Source organism: Nesoenas mayeri, assembly GCF_963082525.1.
Source record: "Nesoenas mayeri genome assembly, chromosome: 13".
Classification (NCBI taxonomy): Eukaryota; Metazoa; Chordata; class Aves; order Columbiformes; family Columbidae; genus Nesoenas; species Nesoenas mayeri.
In genome coordinates, this window is record NC_137550.1 from 9,203,858 (window position 1) to 9,225,656 (window position 21,799).

The window sequence follows — 21,799 nt, forward strand, 5'->3', positions numbered from 1 at the left end:
CCAGGGGAACCGTATCAAACTAATTACAGAGGAAAAAGCTGCACTATCATCACTATTTTTGATCAAAAAAATTGGATGGAGAAAAATGTGGGCAAGTTGGGTAGGGGGAGAAACTAAGCTGATCCAGCTCTCTGGAATAGTGTCTTCTAGTTCAATGGTGTATAGAGGGATTTCACAAGCAAGAACAGTTTTCAGACATTGTTCCTGTCTCCGGACTCTTCCTATTGCACACCTTAGATATACTATACTGTTTTCACAAAGATTCGCATGCTACAAATTTGCCAGGAAAAACTGCCTGCTGCCTTGCAAGAACATGGCAAAACTGAAAAGACACTTTTTAAAAGTCTTCCCTAAAAGTCAGTGCCAAAAATGGACATTATATGATTGTGGTACAGTGGGATTGAAATCCCTGGGTAGTGTGCAATGTATTTTCTTTTGTAAGATGAAATGGTTGAAGTTTAATGGTCACCAGAGTTGTAAACTTTTCAGAACACAGGGCCATACTAGTGCAGTTCAGGTCAACATTTATGAAGCACAGACACCAATAATGTAATTATTCTTGACAAAGTGATTAAAATCTGAAAATATTTAACTACTTTGCAATTTGCATCCAACATTGTAAAGAAAAGCTGAGCTTGGGTCACATCTGTGCTAAGTTTCACCATGATAAAGGCAGAAGGAAACCGGGATCAAGGGCATTCTGAGGGAATTATCTCAGAGTTCCAAGAATATACATCCAAAGAGTCCAAGAAGATTTCTTCCTTTGTGAGGAGCATGGGGTTTTTTATCTGCCTACAAAGGCAAAATATCTTAAATGCCTTCAGAGCTCAGATACTACAAGCTGTTCTTGCCATAAGCACAGGCACCAAGCTTGTACAAGATCCCATATTAGGAACGTGCCGCACAGTTGAGTCTTTGGAGTTGTGTTGCTTATATTGTGATCAAACACAGTAGACTCAGCACCTTGTGAAGTTCTCCTTTAAAAGGCCATGGACTAGCCATATTTAAAAACTAACACCTTCTTAATCAATTTAATTTGAATGGGTAGAACCCAATAGTTCTGCTCACTGAAAACAGCAAAATATATCTGCAGTTATTTTGAGGGGAACAGTGTGCAAGGTGCAGTGAAAAACAGGGTCAGTCCTACCTTAAGCCACATTGTTTCTATCACAGCAACACAAACAGCTATGCTACAACATAACTTGCATGAAGAAACTGCTCAGGCTCAAAAGTAACCTAGTTTACAAAGAAGCTTGTTTTCTGCAGGATCAGTTCACTGACAGCTCTAAACTTGGCCACACAGGTCCCAGAGGAGAAACCAGAAAATCTAGCTAAGGGAAGGTATGAAAGCCTGTTTCAGCAGCAGCAGGTACTGCCATTTAAAAGCAAAACCGACAGTCTTGGGGTACGTGCCCTCTTGGTGACTGAGATGCATGCAGCCTGCTTGCTGTAGCCCTTGGCTCTCAGTCTCCAACAGCTGGAGCAGCTGAGATTCAGCACCATCCCCCTCATCCTCCCCAATCTCTGTCAAGCCAATCTTACCAGTGTCTTTGGATCTTGTTTTCAGCTGAGGTAAAACCAGCCCAATAATCTACAGGAAGCAGTTTCTAATAAAAACCAGTACAACTTGTGCAGTATCTGTTGTGTTTATTTCTTTAGGTAGCTTTACTCATGAACTAGCTTTTAAACATTAAAGTAGGTTAATCTCAAAAGTGTCAAGCAATATTTAAAACCCAATCATCATCCAGTTCCTTAAGTGAGAAGCAATTATACACTTCTCTTCCAGTTAAAGTGAAAGCAATTCCTATAAGCACCCATATTAACAGCTTAACAATTTACATCAGTTTTAATAATCTTATGGTAACAGCACACTGGTTCCCAGTTGCAACCAATTTTACTGAGTTCTCCACTAAATTACTCTTATTTCTTCATTATACTATTTTCAATATATTTGATTTTTACCCTGTCCATTTTATATTTAAGTTCATTAAGGTGGGTCTGAGCAGAGTTAGAAAACTTTAGTGTACAAATTTTTGTCAGCAATTGCACTATGGGCTTCCGAAAAAAATAGCTGACTGTGCTTTGATTCTCACTACTGATGCTATAGGGCTCATGGCAGAGGCAGAGTTCAACAAGAATCACTGGCACAAGATTAACTGCACATAAGCAGTTAAATAGGAGCTGTGGCTCCCCAAGGTAAGACAATAGAGTTCTATTTGTTACAATTCAATTAGTATTACCTTTACCTGATCTGTTCAAATTTGGATATCCTGCGGGGAATGCCAGGGTGCTTAGGAAGAAGGTTACTTTTGAGTCCCAAAAGGAACGCACAAGGCTCTGCTAAGCTGAACAAAGCAGCACTTCTCAGTTGACTTAATGCAAGTGGACAGCGACTTGGCTGAGGAAGCTGGTTGCTGGCCAGAAGTGAAACAGTGGAACAGAAGCGTGGGGCTCAGCTGCATGCACTTGACAAGGCTTTTCCTGCCTTCCCAGTACAGAACCAGGTTCCGTAAGCCTGGCTTCCAGTAGTTCTACAAGCCCATTGTCACATTCTCAATAGGAGAGTCAAAGAGCAGTGATTGTTTAAACAGCTCCTTGTCTAATACTCTCCATACACCAATTATGCAAGGAGCTATAGAGTTTGACTCCTGGTTCAGAGGTCACTGGAAAAGGAAGCATAAACACCAAATGTCAAGTGTCAAATACAAAGTAAAAGCCTGAAACTTCTTGTAGTAGCAGTTTACACTCAACTGGAATAAAGATAATATCTGCAAGAAAGCTGAGGTGAAGACAGTATCAGGTTTGGAAACTTAGATCAAACATGTATAAGTGGTAAAATGTGATGGATCAACCTAATCATCTTAAGATAGTCCTTGATGTCTCGTAGTAGCTCCAGACAAACTTTTTCTGGAGTCTTGTGAAAAAAAACTACACAAAACACCCAACCAAAAAAAAACATCCCACCCTAAAAACTAAACACACACCACAAACAAACAAACCTAACAACAAAAAAACTCAACCACAACAGCAAAAAAAGCCCCCCTCCCCCACCAAAGAACTTCTAAGAGAAGGCATTATGTGACAAAGAACTCCTGTGGTTCCCCAGAGCTGAACTACTGAATCCATCAATGCATCAAATACTGAGGGCTTTGTTATTATAGGGCAAATAACATAATGGGGTGTGTGCAGATATGATCAAAGCAGTTCCACTAGTAAAATATATTTAATATGGGCTTTTCTTTTCATTGTTTCTTTACATAAAATGTACATGATCGTCCACGAGCTTCTAAAGGGCTACTTAAAAAAACACACACCAAAAAACATTACACACACCCACCCCCGCCTCCAACAAACACCAAAAAAACCTTTAGCATGCCTCAGAATTATGCAAGTTTATCTGGACAGCAACTTGCCTTATATCTATCAATTTAATAAGTGACTCTCACACACATCCCCCCTTCCCTAGGAGGACTTAGACATTAAAAAGAAAAAAAAAAAGAGAAATAAAAGTAGTCTTAGCATAGGAGAAGCTCTTTTTTCTTTGTGTATTTTTTGGGTTTTATTTTATTTAAAGATTAAACTTAGATCAATGTGCAGCCTCCTGAGGATTTTCCAGGAAGATGCAGAACCATTATATAAATATTTGGTCTGATGCTATGCTTGTTTTATTGGAGGCTTTTTTTCCTTCCCCAATTCCTTTTCACAAAAGGTTAGCAAGCTTCCCACTCGTATGCTCAGGTCTTGCTATAATTCACAGCAGAAAAGGCCAGAAGTTGGAAACTAAAAGTCGAAAAGTTTCCTCCGTGCAGCTCTCCTTAAAAACTGCCTAGGACAGGGTGAAGGAGCAGAAACAAAACCCACAATACATGACACTTGAGACCTTCACCTTGGACAAGGCTCATATGCTCCAGCTGTTGACTATATTTGGACAAAAAGCTTCTTCTGACTCCAAACAGTCCCAAGATGTTCTTTACCGGACAAAGGTGATTATTTCCATTTCATTAATGATGCTGAAGGACTCAAATATATCAAAGTGAGTCACTGTCCCTGCATGTGTAACAATAATATAAAGACAAAGTTGGATCACCAGGAAAAAATTACTTGATTTGACTTAGCCAGAACATTTACTTCTAGGTTTTCCTTATCCACACTAGCCAGATGATATCCATGCGCTCACTGAGTTCACAAAACAGCTGTGCCTAGTCAGAAAAAGGCCAACTTAGAATTACAGAAAGGTTCTGCAAAGTTGCACCTGTTACGATTGTATTGCGAATGCAAACCTAATGCTTAAGTGTCTCCAAATTAAACCTGAAATAGTCCTGTGACTACTGTCAGGATACCTCTGGTGTGGCTACCTGCATCTGAAGATCATGTAGGAATCCATCAACGAGGTTCATGTCTGGCTAACCAAATCCAACTCAGAAAGCTTGCTATCAAGGGGATACCGTTCTTCACTAGGTGTGTAAATTGGGAATAAACTTCCTGAACTGAAAGCAAGTAAGTGCTAAGGAATCAACTCATCTGTCTGGAGCTATCTGGATGGCAGGTGTGGCACCAAGAATTACTCTGGATTTTGGACATCTGCCTTGTTTAACCTCGGCCAATAGCAAAATTCTGCATCAGCACATTACAGTGCCAATGCAGTGATTGACTATTTTGCATTGCTTTTGTTCATTTGAGGTTACACCTGTTTATGCAATGTCAAAAATCACCTTTGAAATGTGTCAAGCTAATCTGGAGCACTGAAGCTCTTCTAGAACCTTGCTGAGATATAGTAAGTGGTTTGATAAGACACGCTTATCAAACTCTTCATAATCAGTTAACATCTTTAAGACGACTCCATTTTATCTTAAGCAAGCTGTTTACAAGACTAAGAGGGGAAATGTTTCAGGCAGTCTGTCCCCCTTGCAGTGATCATATCACATTCATTCCTCATGAAAATAGCAGTTACACGTGAACTATTTAACAACAATTTACTTACAACTAGCCTCCTACACTTGAGAAAAGGCTCAACTCACACAAGTAGCAAGCTGTGCATCTACATGCCACTATAACTAAAAGAAATCCTGGGCACCTGCTTCCTCAAAGGGGTAACGAAAACCACCACCACACCCCACAGAAGTGTCAAACAATAAGAAATAATGGTGATAGAAACATTAATTACTGCACAGATACATAGAGCTCAGGCAGTGAGACTGAAGTCAAAGTGCATGGAAACAGGAAAGCTCTGAGGTGTCAACATGCATCTCTTGGCCATAGTACACTGTCTGGGCAGCCCAAAGCAGCCTGCTGCACTGAAAGAACCACATAGGGCCAGTTGTTTTTACTCTGGGATGGTTTTTACTCTGCTTGATCCAAGAACACATGTTTGGCCAATAACGAGCTGCTTCCTTGGGTGGCAGTTATTTGAAGGTGGTATGTGGCTCAAGTGGTTTGTGTTGGTCTGCCAGTATAAAAAACAAAACAAAACAAAAACCATAAAAAAACAAAACACAAATGATATTTACCTTTTCACCTTTTACTCCACTGCAATCACATTTGGATAAAGATGTACATCCATGGCAAGCCTTTAAAGAAAAAAGAATAGAAGTTTTTAATCAGCGTAAGACTGTTTACAAAAGTTAGTCTAAAATGTAAGCCTACACATTTTATCATTTAGCCATTACACAGGTGTTCAAAGCAGATACAGTTAAAGTTCAATTACCTTTATTAATACCGATGCTTCTACATAAGTATAGTTACAGTTTCCCCAGAAATTTTAGACTTTGAAACTTATCCTTAAACACCATCTACTCTAGGGCAAGGTACAATCCAACACCTATGACCAAAGTGGCCAGAACTTCAACAAAACAGGCCCTTCAGCACATGCCTCCACACCGAGTCCAATTATGGTTGCCCACCAGTAGATGTCAGGTTTTGCACAAGAGTTTAACCAAGCCTGAAGCTTATGAGCATATTTGTGATAGTTTGGGGGGAAAAAAATACTTACTATACAATTCTTCCTTCCACAGCTCAATTACTGAGGAAAGGTTTTTTAAAAACTGCATTCACACTCCGTTACAAAGCATAACAAGTCAGCTACAACAGTCCATAGCACAAAGGGAGTGACAAACAGATATTAAGGGGTCAGAGGAGGGAAATATGGAAGCTCAATACACAAAGAAGATTCAAGTCAGCTAACCCTTCCATACCACATTTGCTTTCTCCCCCACCCCAACATGGGATACTCAGAGCTCTGTGTTGATTTCAGAGATGAGCAGATGTGTTTAGGCATGAGACTTCTAGAATAAATCAATATTTTTTTTAATATCTATATACAATACATGTGCTCAACGTTTTTTAGCCTCTTTATAGTCAAAACCATAACCCACATTAGAAGACACACTACCTGTGATACTTTAGGGCCCAGCTTGTTATCAGAACAGGTGTGGCATTGTATTAAAAAAAAATACAGCACATAATTTAAAAGTTTGAAAAGCTGAGCATTTGGGGTCCTCCCCTGCCCAGTAATCATCTACAGAGAACACTATGTACAAATTTTCAGTCAAGCAGGAGACCCGTTGGTGTGTCAGATGTGATCTCATTATCGGAGGCATTTAGAGACATGACCCATCACCTACCTGGCATTAGGAATGTCCTGGCTCTTTGCCTAAACACACTACCAAGCATCAGAGTGAAAACACAGAATCAGCTTTATTCACCTGGAGCTACACAAATCCAGGATCAACTAAAGCATCTTGTAGCAAAAGGCAGAGCTTTGAGTTTTAAGTACAGCACTAGGGCTATACAACATGGCCAAGGCATCTCTACCAAAGCCCAGTGAAAGATTTCAAATCAGTTTCTTGATTTGATGACTATGAAAACTCAAATCTTAGTTAACAGGGGTTAACTAAGATTAAGAGCTATTTCCTAAAGTGAAATTGAACCTTATGAGCCAGTTTAGGTTTTCAAAGATGCAACTGGACAAAGCCCTGAGTAACTTGGCCTGATCTCATAGCTGACCTTGTCTGGAGCAGTGCATTTGGCTAGATGCCCTTCTGATGTTCTCCTTCAATCCAAGTCATCCTCTGAATTTGGTATCAGATCCTTTTAACTCTTAAAGTGAATATTTAAAAAGCAAGTTCCTTGTGAATCAGTTTCAGGATTAACCTTGTTAACAAAGCTTCATTTAAAAGGGATTAACCTTGGTTATATGCAATACTCCCTTGCCTCACAGTACAAGCCAAACACGAAGAATAGTGAGTTCCCTACCTCGCTGTGCAGCGGTGCTGGGTCCTCACTACAAGGACAGCACAGTGAGAGCCACCTGAAAGTCTCTGATGCCTCCAAGAGGCAGGGGAAGAAAAACTGAAATAAACCAGCACTTATTAAAACTACTAAAAGCTGTGCAGTGGTAAAACACATATAAGCTAAAATAGCACACATGGAAAGCATGATCAAGATCCTACACAGCGTAAGGAGAATTTATTTAGGTTAGAGAACAGAAGAAACTAATTCAGTGTTCCTCACAACTTTCAGAGAATGTTTCTAATAGAAATTTCCTGCATTTTCAGGTACATGGGAACTGTTGGCAGGAACAGTGAGAAAAGGAAGCTGGGGGGAAAAAAGATGGTTTGAGATTACATAGCCCTTTCACAAAACAGGTTAGATATACACAATTTTGTGAAGGTGAGTTTTTAGACAGTAAAACTATCTCTACCCTTTGCTACTGTATCTCTACAGTAAAACTGCAGAAAACTACATGGGTAGTGCTAACGCATCTTCAAAAGTGATCCTGCCAGCTTGAAAACGACACAAAATATTCAATTCATAAAGAAATCAATCATGGAATAATTTGGTATGGAAGAAATCACTCAAAGCAGGGCAACTTAGGGCAGGTCACACGTGCCCTTGTCCAGCTGCATGTTGAATAACTACAGACAAGGAGATCCCCCAGCCTCTCCAGGGCCTTGATCTGGTGTCTGACTGTCTTCATGGTAAATTCCCTCCCCTCTCCCACAACCTCACCAGAATTCCCTACATCGCAACTTGTATCCGTTGCTTCTTACCCTATGCAGGATGAAAGGAGCTTGGCTCCACCTTTGCTACATCCTAAGCAGCAAGAGGACTGGCATGAGATTCACCCCCTCCCCTGAAGCCTTTTTCTCTCAAGTCCCAGCACTTCCCCATACACCCAACCTCTCGACTCTGGGTGTCACAAAATAAAGCAAGAGGGTGGTGATCTTTAGGTCAGGTAGTTTAGAATCAGTGACTGACTTTTGCTGATTTCTAAAGAGTTAACAAAGGAAGACCTTTCCTGCATATGCTGACAATAAATAATGGTGGATATGATGTCAAAAGATAAAGCGTGTCCTTACCAATACCGTGGCAATTAAAAAAATAGCTCTTGAGATGAGTCTAAATGTTCCTGTATGTGTTTTTAAAGAAAGTGCTTCTCTTCCTTATTCTATTTGTAGTTTAAAGGAAAAAAGTGCTTTGTTTTAATCAAAATGTTTGTGGGTTGTTTTTAAACCTGTAACTGTCTTCCAAAGTCATTTATATATTCTGACTGGATTCCTTACACTGAGCAGACTCTTAATGCACACAATCAGCCTGTCCTGAAGAGTTCTGTGCACCCACTGAACACTTTTTGACAGATGGTTTTGAATATCCAGTTCCGACGCGTCACTCGCAGGAAGGCAACACGCTTTTTCACAGACAGCGGTGAAGGGAAGCTGAAAAAACCCTGAAATCAGAAAACCATTCAAACACCTACTGTAATCAAATAGTAGCAATTTTTGGCTTAAATTCTGGGAAAATCTATTCACCCACAAGAGCTTATCAAGAAGTATTCCCTCAGCACTTATCTTCCTGTACAAAAGCTGTATTTGGCAGGTTGTGTTTCTTATTTGCATCAACTTGTATCCCCAACAAACTAACCTTTTTTTTTTTTTTAACTAAACAGTTTAAGAAAAAAAAAAACCTGAGAATTTGTACTGTATCAAGACGAATTCAGGCCACTTACAAGTCATATTGCAGTATGGCATTAAAAAAATGAACTAAAACAAGTCGGCACTGCAAATAAAAAAAAAAGTTAATGACCTAAGTGAAAACTTTCTTCTTGTTTAGACTTTTCAATAATCTCAAGGCCTTTTTTACTTGGGAATACAGGCACAAAAATTGTGCTACAGGAGAATGCATGCTGCCTAACAAGTTAGTACAAGTATGAAAGCCACTCAGCAGCTACAGGCTAGAGATTTCTGATGCCACAGATTTAATTCTGTCTCCCATATTAATGCAAAGAAAAACAATCAAAGCAAGCAGACACAATGACTGCACTTCAAGCATAAAGAAATCTACATTAAGAGCAAGATTTAAAGAGCTGCGATCAGTAGTTTGCCCTTTGTAATAGCTTAAACACCACTAGTTCTAAAAATTGGGTGACTTACTGGGTTTTAAGACACAGAAAACTAAATGACTCCAAACCTCAGTGGAACTCTGAGTTACACTTGGTGCATTTGTTACAGGTCAGGGAACTGAACAAGTCACCTGCCTTGTATTAATATTTGCAGCTAGAAGCCTTCAGCAGTAGTTCAAGTCCTAGTTGTGGCCAGCAGGACACATTGTCTTATGTTGACAAGGAAGATGATAAAAATCCTGCATGTAATAGTGAGTTGTGACTTGATCGTCAGGAGCTGGTCACAATCTCCATGGCTATTAAAAACTTCCAGTTTTCAACTACATGAAGATGGATAAGGAATAGAGGCAGCTTTTAAGAACAAGACTGAAACTGCTCAGATTTTCATCTTACCCACTGTATTCCTGTATACCTGCGAAGATGAGCCAGGACATGTTGCCATTGCCCTTGCTTTGACTTCTGCATAGCAAGACAATCAAAAGCTCTAATAGATTAATTAGAACCCAACTAATCCTTTCATAGGATTTTCCTGACAGCTTTTACTCCATTGAATCCACGTGGGGAAAGCAAGTTCTTTTCATTAGTATATAAAAGGAGGGATGATATTGGTTTACTGGTCAAAGGATAACTCTTGCAGAACAAGCTCAGTCTTTTGTGCCTGACATGGACCAAGGAAAACTATTTTATGCCACCAACAGAATGGTTTTGTTTGTTATACAGTTTGAAGAAAAGAATCCATATTTGAAATCAAAGTCACTTCTTACTCTTGGCCACAGGTTTGTTACAGTCAGCTCAGTGAAAAAGTCCAACTTATCCTCAGAATTTGTTTTGGCTAGAAGACCGCCTTCTGTCTTGGGCACATTCCTCCCCTTTCTCATCAGGTCTTGAGCTGTCAATTACGAGTCAACCTCAGCATATTCCACTCTCTCCCCACCTGCCAGCTGCCATTCACAACAGCATTGGACAAAATATCTCTGAAAACCACCAGGTTTAGGTATTCCCAGAGAGAACAGCAACTTGGGAGTTCCTAAAAACCACAAAGGGGAAAAGATAATTTCTTACTGATTACTCAGAGCAAGTTAACGAAAGTTATAGAGGACTGGTTAATGGCTTCAGGTAGGTTAGCCTGACTTTATATCTCAGTCTGTCAGAATTAAAGTAACACAGCACAATTTTAACAATACATTAGCTGCCTAAAATATTAGATTGGAAATTTAGTTATGCTTTGGAAGTGATTTACCATTACACAAATGCAGCTGCAGGGAAACTAAACAGTTTATTGTGTGCACATAGGGAGTGGTGTAGGGAATATCTAAAGCCCCAAACTAAAGTATGTATTAGTACTTGCATAATATATATAGGAGTTAAACAATATTTTAATACTATTTACATCTGAAAATTACAGGGGTGAAGAGGGAAGCCAGTCATTTGTAGAGCTTGAAATTCACATATTGGAAATTAATAATCAAAAGATTCAACTTCTTACAAAAGCACAGTAGGTTAATCAATAAGGTGCCTTTGGAAATTATCAAGAGTTCTGACATGACCCAAATTCTCAATCCAGTCATCAAACAGTAGGTTCTCAAGCTGAATCACAATGTTTTCACTCTTGTTCATGATTTAAGGTGGGTAGAAGAGAATTTTCACAGCAGATAGTCCAACTACTTGTTGAACAACTGCAGATGACCTATTTGTAGAATAATGCTTATACACAGTGGAGAAATCCTGCACCACATGTAGTTATTCTAGCTGCTTACAGGAGTTGCCTAAACACTATAATACTAACATCACCCTCTGCATTCAAATATGCCAGCTTACCAGTCGTGAACAGAAGAATGTTTTAACATTGGAAAATAAAAGGAAGCAAATATCAGATAATTCCATCAACATGAGGACTGACTCTGCTGCTAGAAATTCACTCTGATTAAAGTCAGAATTCAACAACCAACAAAAAGCATCAATTACAAATGCCTTTGCCCTAGTAAGAAGACTACAGTACTCTTTCTGCTGTAACCCTGCAAAAGTCTCAGATTCAATTATTCATATCTCTATAGCAAAAAAGAAATTCAGCCTTTAAGTGCCAAGCAAAGATTAAACTTTATTTTGGTGGTGGTCCTGAAGAACATACATTTACTAGCTTGCCAAGATCTGTGTAACAAAACACCTGCACAGTTATCTAGCTAAGGATTTACTACTCATCCAGGTCAAAGATTTCACCATTTATCTTCAGCAAGCTGAGTTTCCTTTCACTTGCCTGGACATGAATATAACCACAAAACAAAAGGTTTTGTGGGGATTGACAAGCAGAGTTAAAGCTGCTGTTGTGAGTTCTAATTATGATTTCACATACATGCTATTTAGGCTCAACAAGAATACTAGCCTGCAGATAGAAGTTTATTATTCAAATATCTGTGTGAAGTCAACTATGGCAGTAAAGCCATCACAGTTCTGTAACCCAAATAGCAATTCTTTTCTCACTGAAGTATTACATTTGTGAGCAGTAACATTTCTAAAGCAGAATCTGAATTAAAATATTATTACATACACTTTTAAGTAATAGTTTCCTTCAATTTACCTAGCTAGACATACTAGGAGAAAGATACTACAAAAAGAGTTTCCGGGTCTAAAGTGTAAGACTCAAAACAGGTTTGCAGAAGTTCTTGACCAACTTTTTTTAAAGTAACTTCTGACATGTAATTTAACCTGTTACACATGGAGGCACTATCTTTGAAGTCTGCACAACACAAGATCCGTTTAGACTTGTAGAGGAAGCTCTTAGCTGTAGTAGCCACAATCCTGGCCACCCTGAATGAGTACAAAACACAAGCAGATTAAAAACCAAGACACCTGATGGATAAACAACCCTTCTTTTTCCTCTTCAGGCCCAGTACTAAGCTGTTTGCTATTTAGACACCTGAATAGCTTATATTATACTAATAACATGAAATATAACTTTAAGACACCTGCTAAATCAAGTTACCATACCACAAACAAATGTTCTGATTATACAAAAAGTTTATGGATCAATACATTTTTCTCTTAGCATATAATTACTATTATTTGGTTGGAATTAGAAGAATACTTGAAACAAAAAAAAAAAAGAGAACCTTGGTATAGCTACCTTCAGAATCTGCAAAAGTTTAAAAAAGTATGTTAAAAATATTTTGCCACAAGACGTAGATGTGAGCTCTTTTCTATAGAGCATTGAATTTTCTGTCCATACTTTGTAGCAAAATCATATGGAATTTTGCTGCTTTGAACTGAACTAATTAAAGCTTTTTAACACACAGTTCTCTGTACAGGTTCTTTCACAGCAGTTTCTAGTTAAAATAAAGGCAATATTTGCCACTAATAGATCTGTCCTTAGACCAGCTGACATAGTCTGACCACAGATATCTTTCAGACTCTGTTTCTAACTGAATTAATGCCCAAAAGCTTCTTTGATATTCATTCATCTGCAAACTGCAACTATTTGCCCATAAAGATTTCTCCATATAAATGCGACTGCGACACCAGGAACAATTTCCCTCTCCTTTCCTGGAAGGTCCTAAGTAAGGTTCCAAGACAAGATCTATAGAAGCACTCACCTCCAGATTTTGGCAGGTTAAGTGACCTGCCGTGTAGCAGCTGCTACCACTGCACAAAAGACTCAATTGGCAAACAAGGGGAGTAAAAGGGCTGGCTATTCAAATGGCTGAATTGCTGATCAGGATTTCTAGAAACACAAAAAAAGTGGGAAGGACTCACCCCTAGCAAGCCCCAGAGGGGCTGTAAGTCAGCAGGAAGAAGCTTCTGCAGAAACAGTTTTTAATCTCCCAGAAGTCAGTGGTTTCCACCTCCCTTTTTTTTAACAACTAAGATGAAAGCAACAAGCAAATATGCATATAAGTTATCCCCCTGGAACAGGAGGTACTGCAGCCTGGCAGGATCCTTCTGTATCCGATTCCTGAACCAGAGAAGAGGACAGAAAGTGCAAGAGCCCTGCTGGGCATTCAGTCAACTTCCATGCAATCCCAGATGTTGCTCCCTTTCTCCAAACTTGGCTTTAAGAAAGGGAAGACTGAGAATGCTTCAGGACACAAAGAAACTTTAAGCAGGCAGTACAGGGAATGGAGTTAGCCCTTGCAGCTCACAGTAGCTCATTCTAATTTTCTACACAGCCTTCCATCTTCAAAAATGATTGCTGCCACTCTGCTTCGTAAGTGCTGCCAGCCTTGCTCTCAGCTGTAGGCAAGGAAAAGCAGACAGACAGTTCTCACTTTTGAAGACTCCTACATTTCTGTGGTCTGATAGTCTTACAAGACAAAGAATGGGCTCCAGTGTAGTACATTTTACAAGGTGGGACACAGAGAAAGCAAAATCATCATATTAAACTCTACTAACCTTCTCACAAGCATTTCAAAGCTAAAATTGAAGACCCCTGAGAAGCCAAGTACTTTTACTCGTCTCTTAATGAAGACAAATTTCCACACAGCTCTATATCATGCTGTATTAATTTGCAAAAATTCCCTTTAATAGGAGCGCAGTTAAGCACTGTCTTTATGCTGCCAGAAGCAGCATCCTAACAGCACCTATGTCTGGATTTGACAAGTACACCTCCTGATAAATAATGCAAGCAAAGAACACTAAAGACAGAATGTAAACTACCACGTGGTCTTCTAGCCCACTTCTCTAAGTTCATGAACTGACAGAAGCCAAATATCACACTTCCCTCTTCAGCAGGCAGTGCAGCACCCGCATGAACCTCTAAACAAACAGCATTAATAGAGAGACACCCTAAGTTTAGGGTCTAAACAATAACTCTGGTTGGCTTTTCAGTTTTGGAATGGGAGGTTTTGGGGACGGACAAGTTGTATACCACCTCTGTAGGAAGTCTGCACTTCACAATTGCTCATTTCAGCTCTAAATGCTGAACCCTGAATGCAAGCCATCCTCTAGGTTTTACGGAGAGCATAACCAAACTCCTTAAAGTACACAGCAAATTCAGAGAATGGTTCGCTTAAGCATGCCTCCATCTTTGCTTGTCCAGTTACACATTTCTGCAACTAACACTTGCATTGAGACACAAGCATTAAGCACCTGACATTCAGGCAGTGGCAGCATACGGCAAGCCACTTTGCTTTTCAGGAAGTCTCAGTTTTACTTGAATTTTACGCACAAGTCTCTAACCACTAGCCTCTTGAGGCTTCCTGATTTTTTCCAGCTGCAAATAAGAAATGCCATGTGGTACTCATTACAGGTTAAGATTTACTAGTCATTTAGGACCTTTCCCAAGTGACAGGTGTTAGATGTTACCACTTTCTATAACCATGTCCAAATGTTACACAAACCTAGACCTAACTGTATGCTAGGCTTGTAAGCCTAGTATTACACAGTCGTAACACCGCTCATTCTGGCAGTCTGGTTTTAATCCTTTCCTGGTTAAGCAAATAGAATAAAGATACAGGCTCCAGACTAATTCCCCAGAAAATGTTCTGTTCCTCACCTTCATCCTTGTAATATGCAACAGAGGAAGCTTCAATTCCAGAGTCCTGTTAGTAGATGCCAGTCATTTGTCACTGAAAACTGCACCTTCATGTGTCAAGTGCATGAAGCAGACCATACAAGAACAGAAATTCACTCCTTCCTCTGAGACAAAATACAGCAGCATTTTAGATTAATCCAACCCCATCATGGTCTGTTTTAAAACTACTGAAAGTATTCCTTTAATACCAAAGATTAAGCAAATGTACATGCTAGAAGAATAGAGGCTGTGCACAGTGCTATCATGTTGAGATGTTATCTAAAGTAGTACACACCCTCTTAACTGTCAGAACAAGACCTAACTCAAGGCTTGGTGGGCGTCTGGGGGATTTTTTTTTGTGGTGGTGGAGATTATCAGCTCCATTCTCCTTCAGTTCTTGGACCAAGTATCATAGCTCCAAGGTTTTTCTAGTAAAGCTGGTTTATAATCCATCTAAGCCCATAGCATCAGCATACTCTGTGTGTGCATTTTAATATCTGAAAATAGCACTATAGGGAACACTTTCTCTGTATTACTTAATACTAATAAAAAAGCTACTCTCTAGTCTCAGGTAATCAAAGTTGAAAAAGTAAGTGGCACTGAAGAGGGTCAAGTTAAACAAGGTAGCAATGAAGACAAAGCACTTGTCCTATCCCCATAAGTCAGAGGTACTTACAAAAGAAAAGATCATCAGGACCTGATGAGCTAGGGAAGCCCTTTTCTTTTGTAGACATGGGTTCAGAAATCTCTAAAACTGCTAAAAGCTGGATATTTAGCAGGAGCTCTCAGATGCCTGTTGAGGAGCTCACATGCCTAACTTCAGATAAAGAGTAGCCCTCGGTCTCAGGGTCTCAAGTTCATTTACTGGCTACGTGCTAGCAATAGCTGGGGGTCTCCTTAGAGCACCTGGCACTTCAGATGAGGTTCTCCATACCAAGGTGCACCTTGCTATGAAAAACTGACCTTATAGTGATATGGAGGATCACAATAGTAATTTCCCACAGACTACTTCACAGAGGCAAAGCAAAAGGAGGCCTGAGTATATTGCCTCAAATGCTGGAAGAGACAGCTGCAGGCTAGTGCAAATAGAACATTCTATCTAGCACACAAATCATGGAATTAAATACTCAAACTTGATTGGAATAAATAGATTTAATTCCCTTACACTAAAGAAATCACATCCACATGCTATACATCACATTACCTTGAGAAGGATCACACCTGGTTTGCACTGATCATCACTAAACAGAAAGCACACCCTGGAAATTGAGTTGCACTTTTCAGAGGCTTGCTATATTAAACAAAATGTTGAACCTCTGCCAAAGAACTAGCTAAAAGGACCACAGATAAGATCTTTACAGAAAGCATTGTAAAATCCAACAAGTTTTTCAAAGTATTAACATTGTATCAGTAGTGGGAAAGGCAAAATAAATCTGATCAGTGCTACAGGCAGGGGATATGGAGGGAAAGGAAATGCAGTTTATGATTTTGTTTCAAACAGAAGCTAATGTCTAAGCCTTTATAATTTCTTCCGTATTTTGTCTCTATTGAACCCCCAGACCATAAAAAGATTTTTTTTTAAAGAAACAGTCACAATGGAGCAATCCTCATGAAAGGTTCAGTAATAAAAACATTTCAGTAGAATATGAGTACATGAAAAATGTACCTGATAGTGCTTTAGTAAAGACATAAATTAAAATGTGTAACCCAAATACTTCTCTTTCAAAATAGTTAAAGGGATACCATCCTCTTGAAACTTGCAAGCAAAGTATCACTTTCAATGCATGCTGTGTAAATAGTTGAGTACTATAATATTTGTTTTGGGAAGAGAGAAAGTCTTCAGCAGTAGTAGTAAGATTCTCCTTGCTTTCTCCTACCATTTATTTTATTCACAGTCATTCTCTGGGGGTTACTCAGTAGCAAGCTAACCACACCTAACCTAGAGTATCTCGCTAAGGTGATTCTCTGACCATGTCAGTATGCCAGTAAGCTGTCCTCCTTGCAAAGTCAGACTAAAATTCTGTCCTTTTAAAAAGGATGGGAGTAGGCAAGAATAAGGACACATGGTGTCAACACCCTATTACAATAACTAAAGCAAGGGTATCCATTCATAGGAAAGAGCCCTCAAGTACTATTAAAACTCAAGATTCGGTTCAGTCTGAAGCTTGGCAGAAGCAAAAAACAGCCCCTGGCATTCCTACACATTCCAAACCAGAAAGTCAATTTCTCTGAGGGAAAGTGTTTCCCCAGGCACCCTGTTTTAGGGAGGATACCAACTCCCACGAGTGCTATTTGGAGCTGAACATATGCCAAGAAAATAACCAGCTCTAAGTCTGTGATCTGTGCTCTGCATCCTGCAATAACCAGTAAGTTACTTATAAGAACTCAATATGGAGCATTTTCACAGTGTTAACTGTGTTCCTACAGCAAGTAAGGTTTGAAATAAAAGATACTGTTGGAATATCCTTTTAGTTTGCAACTATCACAAGAACAAATGCTTCAAAGACAGCTGTGCTTTGAGCAAGAGGTGACAGATTCTAGCCTCCAGAGCAAGAGGATTATACTTGAATTTTTCTATGATTCTACAACAAATGATAAGCATGAATTTTAGCACTTTTAAATTCTTCTCTATATTTAAGTAAAAGTATTCAGAGAACTAAATCCAACAATGGTTTTGTGGTGGGATAACTTTAGCTGGATGCCAAGTGCCTACATAAGCTGCTCTGTCACTCCCCTCCTCAGCTGGAGAGGGGACAGAGAATACACCAAAGGCTCATGGGTTGAGATAAGGACAGGGAGACATCACTCAGCAGTTACAGGCATGGACAAAATAGACTTGGTGTGGGAAAATTAATTAACTTTAAATTAAATTAATTAAACTTATCACCAAAAGTCAGAGTAAGATATCAAGAAATAAAACCAGATCTTAAACACACCTTTCCCCAATCCCTCCCTTTCTCCCCGTCTCAACTTCACTCCTGATTTTCTCTACCACCTTCCCCACCCCAAGCAGCACAAGGGAATGGGGAAGAGGAGTTGTGATCAGCTCATCACACATTGTCTCTGCTGCTCCTTCCTCCTTACTTTCTTCCCCAGCTCCAGCATGGGGTCCTCCCTGGGCTGCAGGTGGATCTCTGCTCCACCACTAACCTCCATGGCTGCAAGGGACAGCCAGTCTCACCATGGGCTGCACCGCAGGCTGAGGGGAACCTCTGCTCTGGTGCCTGGAGCAGCTCCTGCCCTCCTTCTGCACTGACCTGGGTGTCTGCAGAGTTAATCCCCTCACACATTCACTCCTCTCCTGGCTGCTGTTCCTGCAGCTTCTTACTCCCTTCTTAAATACGTTATCCCAGAGGTGCTACCACCGTCACTGACAGACTCAGCTTTGGCTAGTGGCAGGTCCATCTTGGAGCTGGCTGGCATTAGCTTTACTGACATGGTAACAGCTTCAGATATCTTCTCACAGAAGCCACCCCTGTAGCCCTCTCTGCCACCAAAACCTGACCATGCAAACCAATATAGTTTTCATTGCTTAGTCTCTACAGTCAAGCATAGGAGAAGATAGTGAAGTTACTAAAAGTCTCCACTCCGCAAAGATGAATGGAATACGGAATCAGTACTGAAAAGAATTACCAAGGTACAAGTGTAGCTCACATTTCAGATGTCAAGAATGCCAAACATTTGATCAGTATCTGTTACCACAGTACGAGACATGAAATAAAATGCTCGGTCTGAAGCAGAGAACTAAAAAACTAGAGAATTTATTAAGAGATCACAGCATTTCAAATATATGCACTGGTTTGGACGGGAGTTTTCTTCTCCCAGGAGACAGCATGACAGTGGTCTGAGATGAGGAACTGAAGCTTCTTAGGCAGCATATTTCCGATACTCAATGAAAACTGTTGTTCAAGTGCAGCAAAATCTTGTATGACTGGAGAATATTTTTCCGGACTTCATTACCAGTTTGTAATGATTAGCATTCAGAAATCTTTACACTTTAAACATGCACCTTCTGTATTTGTCCTCTGAATCCTTTTAGAAACTGGCACTAACACAGTATTTATTTCATTGCAGGATCAGTATTCAGTAACTTAAAAGTTTGTCTCTGGCATACTCTTGAACACCACTAAAAAAGCTTAAGGGTTTCCTTGCTATTTTAAATGATTTTTTTACCAAAATTATCAACATACTCTTTTCTGCCATCAAGATAAAGCCACTGAAAAGCTTAAAAATGGAATTTCATTGAAAAGCTTACATTGAAGTTTAGGATGATACATTCACAGTGATCCATTGTCTTATTGGTGGTTAGACACATTTGCTTAGACTGTTTAAAAAGAAGAAAAAATAAAGCAATACTATTTCCATCACTGCCATGACTGGCTGTCCTGTTCCTCCACAATTACTTCTGTAGTATATTAGCAACATAAGGTTCTTTAAAAAGATCTATTTGATTATTCTCACTCTTAGTTACAGTATGCTGATGTTCTAAAATACATATTTTTCCAAGCATGACTAGACCTGTCAACAAGCATTTTCTCCTTCAACTCTAAAGTTAAGGAATTTTCTAGGTTCACTTTGGACACAAAAAATTAATACTTTAGACAGATGTTTTAACACTTTGTTACTACTATTGCTTTAAGGGTTTGAAAGCTTTTAGAACAGAAAATATACTTTCAAGATTTGTGTGTGTGTGCACACTGCATGGAGGAGTGTCACCAGTTCTACTGCCAAGAAGTTTCCAGAAGCATTCTGGATCAGAAAGCAAATGACACTACATATACACTTTCCTTTCAGTCAAAAATACAAAAACAAACAAACAACCAAAAACAACCCACCCACCCAAACAGCAACTTCTGTACCTAAGTTTTCACTGTCTGCCTGGGCACAGGCTCCTGGATTTTCATGGCACTATACTTTCCCAATTAAGAAAGGGCTGAATGAATACTGGAAGTTAAGCTGACTATCATAACAAAAATCACTTGAGCCTTGCTACTTTTCTTGGGCTCTCTGGATTTTCTCATTATTGTTTTAAATATTTAATGACTTGAGAATTTTTTTTAAAATAATGGTTTTGGAGAAACATCAAGGTTTTGTCTTCATGTCTGACTACACACTCACTGGCTAAAGAGATACAAGAAGTCTAATATAAACTCTTATTTTTCAGTCCAGTGAAGAAGCTGCCTTTTCCTTCTGAATGTCTTTACCCTTTAAGGTTCAACATACAAGAGAAGTGTTATTAAACTAATTCAGAATAAAGTATTTTCTGATTAAGTCAATTCATATTGTCTGAATGACAGCTAGAAATTATCTTTCAGAAACAATGTCTTCTGCTGTCATTCTGTCTAACAGATTTGTTTAAAGTCAGTTAATGCAAGAAAAGTCATTGCCCAATAAAAAAAGATTATTTTTAAAAGGCTTTTAAATAGAGTTCATAAGCTCCTTCACCCAATTTGTTTGTTTGTTTGTTTGCAGTGGCATTTCTTGTCAGTTAATCTAATTTTCTAGGAGCTGAAGGCTTGTCTAGCCTTACCTGCAGGTCATGTTAGGATTCATTGCTTTAAGTAAAGCTATTTAATTATGTTTTTTAATAATTGCTACTTTAATTCAAGGTGTCAAATGACCACTATTCATTGCCCAGAGTGGTAATTTTCTTCTTCTCTATTGGACATTTGCAGGATTTAAGTGCATAAAGACACAAGTTTGCTTCTGAAGAATCAATGCTGTATTTAATAGACACAGACTAATGCTAGATAGTCTCTTCATGAGTTGTCAATATATTTTTTCCTTAATTTAGGAAGATTAGCCCTCATCACTAACAAGGTGAAGCCAAAAAAATAGTCAAATGTAACTGCTGAATTAATAGTTGCTTAAGCCTGACAGCTTTATGTAATTAATAACTAATGCTTGTTATATTTTCCACCAAGGATGCAGGACTTAAAGAGGCTGGGAACCAGAATGGACAGTAATGAAATTAATTTTTCTGAATATACTGTAAACTTCTGACATTTTTAGAGTCCTAGAGAAATACCAATAAGTCACATATGTCATCAAAATCATCACTCTTAATTTCTCTCATTTAGATTAAAAAAAATAGGGAAAGGACAAGAATATGCCTACCAGGAAAACAGCAAAGAAAAGGGTGTTTAGGACAGAGATGAAGTATATGAACTCAGAACTTGTTTCAACACATAGAGATGAGAAATGCTACCAGAAAGTGTTTAATATAAAGTTAATTTGTTCAGCAACAGGTAGTTATTAAAATAGTAGGACCCGTAAGTCCACAGTTGAATTAAAAAAATGCACTGGGCACTCTTAAGGAGTCCTCAATTCCAACTCACCATTTCTGCATCATACTGTATACTAGTATACAAATTAAGAAGCATAAACAACATCTTTCTAGATTAGGGAAAAAAAGTACAAAACTCCAACTGTAAGAACAGCATGGAGGTGTTGATAACGGGGAAAAAAATAAAAATATTGCCAGCCTATAGCATGATAGGCAAGCAAAAATCCCAGCACCCTTCTCACTAGGGTTTCAGGGGCTCTCAAGCAGGCAAAGTAACCGGGTAATAACAGACTTACCAGTCTGCTGTCATCCAGGGATGCAAACAGAGCTTTGCTTATCTCAGGGAAAGTTAAGAGAAGGGAAAGAAGGGGTTTCAGCAGAGCTGCAGTGGCAAAGCTTATCTAGCACACAGCAAGGTCATATTAGACTACAGTGGAATAGTTTTGCAGGTCTAGCTATATGCCTCAACAAAAAGAATCATTTTGTAGATAATACCAATTTTACTTTTGGTTCTAGTTTAAGTCCTTTGCACACAGACACCTTTTGCAGTGCCAGGAGAGAAAAGAGATTGAAATTCAACTCTGACATTTTAATTCTCTGTAGAGATTAGGCA

At 39.1% G+C, this 21,799-nt stretch overlaps 1 protein-coding gene across 1 annotated transcript in view; it reads right to left on the minus strand.

The window, feature by feature from the left end:
• COL4A5 (collagen type IV alpha 5 chain) overlaps window positions 1–21,799 on the minus strand; it is a gene marked incomplete at its 5' end in the record, with an annotated part of 79,868 nt that overhangs the window by 52,436 nt on the left and 5,633 nt on the right. Inside the window, one exon of the mRNA XM_080352354.1 lies at window positions 5,508–5,567. Within this exon, the coding sequence (XP_080208480.1) occupies window positions 5,508–5,567 (60 nt within the window). The remainder of the gene's footprint in view (window positions 1–5,507; window positions 5,568–21,799) is intronic.